This window comes from Trichechus manatus, unplaced genomic scaffold, assembly GCF_000243295.1.
Source record: "Trichechus manatus latirostris isolate Lorelei unplaced genomic scaffold, TriManLat1.0 scaffold00003, whole genome shotgun sequence".
Classification (NCBI taxonomy): Eukaryota; Metazoa; Chordata; class Mammalia; order Sirenia; family Trichechidae; genus Trichechus; species Trichechus manatus.
Window position 1 is genome coordinate 12,222,091 of NW_004443939.1, and position 8,970 is coordinate 12,231,060.

The 8,970-nt window shown below is 42.0% G+C and overlaps 1 protein-coding gene across 2 annotated transcripts in view; it reads left to right on the plus strand.

Annotated features, from left to right (window-relative positions):
- LEPR (leptin receptor) overlaps nucleotides 1-8,970 on the plus strand; it is a 229,277-nt gene that overhangs the window by 204,179 nt on the left and 16,128 nt on the right. For both annotated transcript variants that reach the window (XM_004369025.1, XM_004369026.2), the window contains exons 15-17: nucleotides 2,514-2,730; nucleotides 3,389-3,571; nucleotides 5,492-5,587. In XM_004369025.1, coding sequence (XP_004369082.1) covers nucleotides 2,514-2,730; nucleotides 3,389-3,571; nucleotides 5,492-5,587 — 496 coding nt within the window. The remainder of the gene's footprint in view (nucleotides 1-2,513; nucleotides 2,731-3,388; nucleotides 3,572-5,491; nucleotides 5,588-8,970) is intronic.

Consider the following 8,970-nt stretch of genomic DNA (forward strand, 5'->3'; position numbering starts at 1 on the left):
AAAAAAAAAAAAAAAAAAAGAACAAGAAAAGCCCCCAAAAGAACAGAAGAAAAAAAAGCCCATGAGAAAACAAATGCCCTCAGGGAACCCTTTGCGCGTCTGCACCAGCTGCGCAGCACCACCCAGCCAGAATGGGCTTCTAACTCAAGAAAAGGAAAAGAAAACAAACAAACAATTCAAAACAAACAAAGAAAAGCCCCAGGATCCCACTAGCATGGCAGCCCAGACCGAGAAGCAGTTCCACACTCGAATGGAGCTCTGCAGCCACTCAGGAAGAAGCAAAGATGGTGCACGGAGCCAGGTATTTGAGCGAAAGGAGGGGGAGGTGGTGAGAGGTAAGCAAGAAATCAAAAGAAGCGGAAAAAAGCAACACCAGCAGCCAACAAATGACACTCAGAGAGCCAGCCAGTGCGGGCAGGTGGAATCCAAGCAGTCGGTGCTTCCCGGCCAAGAGACTGTGGCTGCGGGAAGCAGAGGAGGCCGAGTGGGGGTGAAGAAGGGTGGGGGTTGGGAAAGCATATATTGCAAATTACCGGTTGTTTTATCTCCTGCTGGAAGCTCCGTGAAGCTGCTTTCTCGTACCCCCTATTTGCTGATCTCTGATAGGAGTCCAAGATGGTGGATCCATGCTGCGTTAGCTAATAGGGGACCGCTGCATGAATCTCCTCTCTCCACTCTCTGTCAGTTTTCTCACTCTGTTTGGTGCTTGGCTGAGTTCTTTATCTCTTCATTTGATGTTTTAGGGTTTCAGGATTGCTGTTTTCTCTGTTTGGCTTAGTTTTTCTGATCTTTGCTGTGGAGGGACAGCGTGGTGCTTCTGGCTAGAGCGCCATTTTGCCGGAAGTCCTGCTGAGTCAATTTCAACTCATAGTGAGCCTATGTGACAGAGTAGAACTGCTCCATCGGGTATTCTAGGCTGTAATTTTTACTGGAACAGATTGCCAGATCTTTCTCCCTTGGAGCTGCTGGATGGGTTTGCACCACCAACCTTTTGGTTAGCAGCCAAACCAAGTGCTTAACCATTGCCTCACAAAAATAGAAGAAAAAAAAGTTGCCAATTAGTTGATTCTGACTCAGAGCAACCCTATAGGACTGAGTAGAACTGGCCCACAGGCTTTCCAAGGCTGTAAATCTTTACAGAAGCAGACTGCCACATCTTTCTTCTGCGGAGCAGCTGGTGGGTTCAAACCACTGACCTTTAGGTTAGCAGCTGAGCGCTTAACCATTGCACTACGAGGGCTCCTTATTGTACCATCAGGGCTCCTAAGATAGTGTCTGTGTCACCCCAAATGTGAACTTTAAATGTATCCACGTATCGTACTTACAACCTACCCAGACTATTCCAGGCCCTGCGTGGATACATCTACATATGTTTATTTTTCCTTGCCATTTCTGGCAGAGTCACCTCAATGGGGGCAAAAAAAGGGAGAAGCACTGTTTTTATCTATTGTGTAGAGTCAAGCTTTCTATGGGTTTACGAAGGATTGGTAGAATTTAATCTTACCAGCAGCAGGTGAAGGCAATGGGCTAAGTGGGTATATTGTTATACCCTGAAGAATACAAGAATAGAATTGGACTACTAAAGTATTTTATTTTAGAACTTTCAATGACCTGGTATGCTTTTTTTTTAAACTATAGGACAGAAATTCTGGAGGGCCATATACACTGTTCTTATACATAGATAGCCTCTTACTTGAAGTGACAGCATATCATGGGGGCAGAGGTGTAGTGAAGGATGGAAAAGATAGGTGCACTTTCCCCTGGGTGCAAGTCCAAGGGGGTACCAGACCAGGTGCGGAATGACATTCTGAGGCACCACAAATATGAAAGATGCCTGACTGAGGCAGCTAGACAGGAGGCAGAAGATGTTTCTACTGATGAGTTGCCACTGTCAACTTCTGTTCAGCTTGAAATTGGTGGTGGTGGGGGGCAATTTAGAGGTTGCCCCTGGGCACTCATTACCCTTGCTTCACCCCTGTATGGGGGTGGGACAGAAATGGCAAGTCTTACAGGGATTAAGATAACTAATGGTTAACATCTCCTCAGCTTTGTTGTTGCAGGATCAAAGGGTTATCCCTTGTTTGCTTTTGAGATGAGGAAACTCTTGACTTCTGTCAGTCTTTTTTTCTCTAGAACTGCAGTGAACACTCTTGGTAGAAAAGAGTCCGAGTTATATCCTTACTTCTTCACCTTCAACTGATTTATTCTCTGAGGCTTAAGAAAACAACCAACAGAAGGAAAAGAAATTCCTATGCTCTGGAGCCATCCAGAAACCTTCATAGAGTCTGTTGTCAGAGGCGTGCTGCTACTCTTCCACCTCCCCCCTAACACATGCCCACTCCCCACTGCCATACCTCAGCCTTGAAATAGGCTGTGCCTGCCCCAGTCTGACCCCTGCGTCCGAATGGGAAATGTATAGTAATAGTTCCATGAGCTTGGTTGCTCAGTTCCTTGAACTCGTTTGGTATAAAAAGCACTGTAGCCCTTAAACTAATCACTTTTTATTACTACAGCCCCTGATGAACAGTGATTCGTTGTGCAGTGTGACAAGATATGTGGTGAAACATCATACTTCCCTCAATGGAACATGGTCAGAAGATATGGGAAATCACACTAACTTCACTTTCCTGTGGACAGAGCAAGCACATACTGTTACAGTTGTGGCCATCAATTCAATTGGTGCTTCTTATACGAATTTTAATATAACATTCTCATGGGCTATGAGCAAAGGTAAGAAGAGGTGCAGAGGAGTAAACCAGCGTCCTCTTTAATGTTTAACCTTTGCAAACTCCCCGTTACCATTGAGTTGATTCTGACTCATAACAACCCTATAGGACAGAGTAGAACTGCCCCAGAGGGTTTCCAAGGCTGTAAATCTTTATGGAAACAGATTGCCACATCTTTCTCCCATGGAGTGGCTAGTGGGTTCCAACCACTGACCTTTCAGTTAGCAGCCAAGCACTTAACCACTAGACAACCAGGGCTGCTTTTAGACTTTGCATAGAGGGTGGGAAAATGGCCAGATTTGTGCTTTGAAAGCATCACTACATCAGTGAGAGAGAGAAGTTTGGACATAATCAGACAAGAAAGTTAATAGGCTTGTGCAACGTTCCAGCTGAGAACACCTTTATGACTATATCCAAAAATGTTTTTATTTAGCGTTTAGGTAGAATCATGTTTTTCCTGTCATGCATTCCCATATCTCTTCACTTATATTGCTCTTGTGAAACCATAACAGTGTCTATGCATTATATTTATTCATGTAAATGTGTGCCTTCTCCGCTGTCTCCCCTCCTCAAGTAGGTTGTAGGCTCCTAAAGGGTAATAGGCAATAGGATATTTTCATTAATTTTGAATTTGAAAATGATTTTCTTTTTTTCCCCCTCAGTAAATATCGTGCAGTCACTCAGTGCTTATCCTTTAAACAGCAGTTGTGTGATTCTTTCCTGGGTGCTATTGCCCAGTGATTACAATCTAATGTATTTTATTATTGAGTGGAAAAAACTTAATGAAGACAATGAAATTAAATGGAATAGAATCCCTTCATCTGTTAAGAAGTATTATATACATGGTAAGTTTAATAACTATCTCTCATGGATTAGTATGATACTACAGATTATTAAAACAAATAATAGAACCATTTAATGAAAACTTCAGAAATACAGATGATACTACCATTTTAATACAGATAATCCTATCATTTTATCACATTTCATTCTATTTCCTTTCAGTTCTTTTTAATTTAAATATTTTTATACTGTTGCAATCATATCATATCATGTCATTTTTGTCCTGATTTTTTCGTTTGGTATTATATCATGAGCATGTTTTTATTTCCTTCACAATCTTTATACTATAACCATTATTTTTAATGATCATAATAATACTTTATTCTAAAATTTACTTGTTTATTTTAGAACATTTATGTTGCGTTCAGCTTTACCTTTTATTTTAACCTTAAAAATTTTTTTTTTAGCTTTTGATATCTGCCATATTGTTTCCCCAAACTGTGTACCAAGTTATAATGCCAGTAGCAGTGAGTGAGAGTACCAGGTTATTGAAATACAAAAATATACAGTTCTAGTCTGAGGATCTAGGACCTGGTGACCTAGGCTGGCATAGTATAGTTACATGCTGTCAAGTCAATTCCAACTCATAGCGACCCTACATGACAGAGTAGAACTGCCCAATATGGTTTCCTAGGCTGTAATCTTTACAGAAGCAGATCACCAAGTCTTTGCTCCTGTGGAGCCACTAGTGTTCAAACTACCGACCTTTTGGTTGGCAGCCAAACACCTACCATGGCACCACTAGGACAGCATAACCCTCCCCAAAATAGACCGGTTACCTCAGGAGGTAAGCAAAGTATAAAATATAAGTGCACAATATTTAATCTCCAATCTGGGTAAGAATTAAGTAGAGAAGACAAGGATTTCCATGATCTCATTGTATAACATCATCCAAAGGACTTCTATTTTTATTTCATTTCAGACGCATAGAGTTTAGCATCAGGGTATATAGAAACAAATTATTGATGGATAACTGAATTCATTTTATTACAGCTGTTGCCCAAGTGATTACTCTCGGTACCACCAAGCCAAAAAAACCAAACTGGTTGCGATCGAGTCGATTCTGACATAGCGACCCTACAGGACAAAGTAGAACTGCTCCATAGGGTTTCCAAGGAGTGATTGGTTGATTTGAACTGCTGACCCTTTGGTTAGCAGCCGAGCTCTTAACCACTGAGCCACCAGGGCTCCCTCTGTACCACAGAGATATAGAATTTAGGCTTATTAACATAAGAGTATTATTCCAAAAGAGATCTATGTCTCGTGGAATAGTCTCTTATGACCTTTTGGTTAGCAACCGTAGCTCTTAATCACCACTCCATCAGGGCTTCCGTCTCTTATTAGCATTTGTAAAAAGCACTAGTAGATCCATTTTGTGCTTTGCTGTGGAGATCACAGTCCTTCATGAATTCTAGGTTCTTGGATATTGCAAGGGGGCTCTTGCTCTCCTCCTCCCACCTTCTTTGCATAGGATTGTACAAGACTTTAGTCTTCCAACCTCTTTGAATAGGGGAACTAAGTAAGCTAATTTTCTATGAAAAGGGAATATTGTTGGCTTTGGAAGGTAGAGCATATTGTCCTGGAAGGAGAAATAAGGGAAAGAAACAACCCAAGTACCCGGAACTTGAACAAATTGGCTGTCACTGGAACATGCCTTTGAAAAGTTGAAATCTTCTCTATCTGGGTTAGATTTAAAAAAAAAATTTTTTTTTGAAAATAATTTTTTATCATTACTAGGAGAATTTGGAGTCCTTAAGTTGTTTTTGAAAACTCTCTTAAGAATCATCAGTTTCAGTCCACAAACAACAACTAATTTGTGTGTTTGGAAATACAGGAGATTCACTTTAATTTTTTTGTATACATAGACAGTTGATTAATCTTAATTCAGTACAAATGAGCCCTACATATATTTTTATCTTCAGATCATTTCATCCCCATTGAGAAGTATCAGTTCAGTCTGTACCCAGTATTTATGGAAGGAGTGGGAAAACCGAAGATAATTAATAGTTTCACCCAAGGTAAAATTTCTACTTTTACTTTCTTTTTAGATAGAGATGTGTTTCCTGATTTGGTGATGGTAATGTTGCCATCTGATTATCCTGTTTCTGATGAAATAACCCGTCATTTAAGGGACCAGCGTCTTATACAGATGCGTCTTGCGGTGGTTGCGGGAAGGGTACATGGTTCCATGGTGGTAGTAAGAAGGAAAATAATCATACATGATGGTATTGAATTCTTTTATTACTAAGTAAAATTTCCAGTCTCAAATTGGGTAAAAAATTTATGAAAATAAAGGGAAATATACAGCTGCACAATAAAGTACAGCATCACAAGGATTAATTGGAAAAATATTAATTTTCTACAGTTCACATAAGTACACCGACCCAGAGTAATACATTCCCATGACACATATATTTTGTGAGTTTTTAAAAAAATTATATCAGTTTTTTAGGCAGAGTATTTTTTCCCTTAAAAAGTTAAACTGGAGAGATAGTTTTAGAAAAAATAAGTTGGTTGGACTTCTTATCTTTCTTTTTGATTCATATTACCGTACTTGGAGTATAGTCCCCTTAACCAACATTTGGATATTGGTACTACTTTTCAAATTGTCTTGAAATTCAAGCAACCTAATAATGAAGTTTCAAGAGAGAAAGGTTTACCTGGTTTTAGAATAAAAGTAATTAGAAAATTTCATTTATGTATTATCGTTGTTGTTGTTAGGTGCTGTCAAGTTGGTTCTGACTCATAGTGACCCTATGTACAACAGAACGAAACAGTCCTGCACCATCCTCACAATCATTGCTATGTTTGAGCTCATTACAGCCACTGTGTCAGTCCATCTTGTTGAGGGTCTTCCTCTTTTTTGCTGACCCTCTACCTTACCAAGTGTCTTAGGCTGGGTTCTCTAGAGAGGCAAAACCAGTAAGGTGTATAAATGTATATATATAGAGAGATTTATATCAAGGAAATAGCTCATGCTATTGTAGAGGCTAGAACATCCCAAGTCCGTGGATCAGGGTAGAGGCCTCTCCCAAGTCATGCAGCCACAGAAGCTGGCAAGCCCACGATCGGTAGGTCAGAGAGCAGGGCTCCTGCTCCCAGGCTGTGCAGATCAACGAATCCCAAGTTCAGCAGATAAGCTGACAGCTCAAGTCCCAAGAACTAGAGATGAGGCGACAGGAGGCAGCCGCAGGATCCAGAGAGAGGAAAAAGCCAGAATGTCTGCTTATATTCAGATGCGGGCCACACCTCCAAGGAGACTCCCTTTCATCTGATTGGCTACTCACAATATATTCAGTCATGGGAGTGATTACGTTAAAACACTGAGAATCATGGCCCAGCCAAGTTGACACACAATCTTAACCATCACGGTCCACCCCTTGTCAACTTGGCACATGTACACATCTCCTTAAACCATATATAATCTCTGAATAAGGACAATTAGAAAGTCATACTTGCGCCTGACATGATACAACTAACACGTGTACAATCGAAAACGCACTAGCCCCATTTACAGCTTATGTTTATAAGTGAAGGAAACAAAAATATTTGATGCATACATACAAAGCAGAAATACTCATAACAATTACAGTCCCCGTTTCTGCAACTGGTCACGTGGCCGTAACTGGTATTTAGAACTACCTTCTTCCACCACCCATTCTGTATTCCCTTTGCCCTCAGCAAGCACCTTGGCTGGTTGTGGTTCTTTGCCTGGTAGGGTGATGCAAACCTTCATTCCTGAAGGGTCTGGGTCATTAGGAGTCATGTTTGAATTAGGTTGCTGTAGTTTTCCATTGACTTTAATCACAGGGCATGGTAGTACTAAAAGACGCCCTAAGTAATCTCCAGCATTCCAGACATACCCTTCTTTACCTCCATTATGTAATATCAATCTGATTTCCTCTTAGTAATCAGGATCAATCACACCAGCCAGTATAGTAACTCCTTTCTTTGCCTATTGATCCAGAGGCATAAGAAGCCCAAAGTGGCCAGGTGGCATTCTTAACTTGCAGTTCAATGGAATCAGTGATGTGTCTCCAGGTGGGAGCATTCCTCCCTTTGGAACTAAGACCTCTAGGCCTGCAGAGCATAAGGTCGAGAGGACAGGAAGCAAAAATCTTGCGAGTGGGTCCCTAGGGGTAATAGTGAGTGGTGCCACTCCCATTTCCACCCCTTGATTCCTGGAACCGTGAATCCTGGCTATGGGGGAAACAGCACCATATATTGGATGCTGGTTTAAAGCATATACAGCCTCCTGGAGAACATTGCCCCAAGCCTGCAAGGTATTGCCACCTAGCTGGTGCTGTAATTGTGTCTTTAGAAGGCCACTCCATTGTTCTGTCAAGCCAGCTGCTTCAGGATGATGGGGAACATGGTAAGACCAGTGAAGTCCATGAGCATGGGCCTACTGTTGCGCTTCATTTGCTGTGAAGTGAGTCCCTTGAACTGAGGCAATGCTGTGTGGGATACCGTGACAGTGGATAAGGCATTCTTTAAGTCCACGGATGGTAGTTTTGTCAGAAGCATTGCGTGCAGGGAAGGCAAATCCATATCCAGAGTAAGTGTCTATTCCAGTAAGGACAAAACGCTGCCCTTTCCATGATGGAAGTGGTCCCAATGTAATTAACTTGCCACCAGGTTGCTGGCTGATCACCTCGAGGGATGGTGCCATACTGGGGACTCTGTTGGTCTCTGCTGCTGGCAGATTAGGCACTCAGCAGAGGCTGTGGCCAAGTCAGCCTTGGTGAGTGGAAGTCCATGCTGCTAGGCCCATGCATAACCTCCATCCCTGCCACCATGGCCACTTTGTTCATGAGCCCATTAAGCAATGACAGGAGTAGCTGTAGAAACAGGATGACTGGTTTCCACAGAACGCATCATCCTATCCACTTGATCGTTAAAATCATCCACTGCTGAGGTCATCCTTTGGTGAGCATTCACGTGAGACACAAATATCTTCACTTCTTTGGCCGATTCGGAGAGGTCTATCCACATATGTCTTCCCCATAAATCCTTGTCTCCAGTTTTCCAATCATGTTCCTTCCAAGTCCCTGACCATCCAGCCAAACCATTGGCCACAGCCCGTGAATCAGTATATAATCGTACATCTGACCATTTCTCCTTCCAAGCAAAGTGAACAACCAGGTACACTGCTCAAAGTTCTGCCCATTGAGAGGATTTCCCTTCACCACTGTCCTTCAGGGAGGTCCCAGAAAGGGGCTGTAGTGCTGCCGCAGTCCACTTTCAAGTGGCGCCTGCATATCGTTCAGAACCATCTGTAAACCAGGCATGAGTTTTCTCTTACTCAGTCAACTGATCATAAGGAACTCCATATGAAGCCATAGGTGCAGACTGGGAGATGGAAGGTAATGTGACAGGAGTGGAGACCATGGGCATTTGG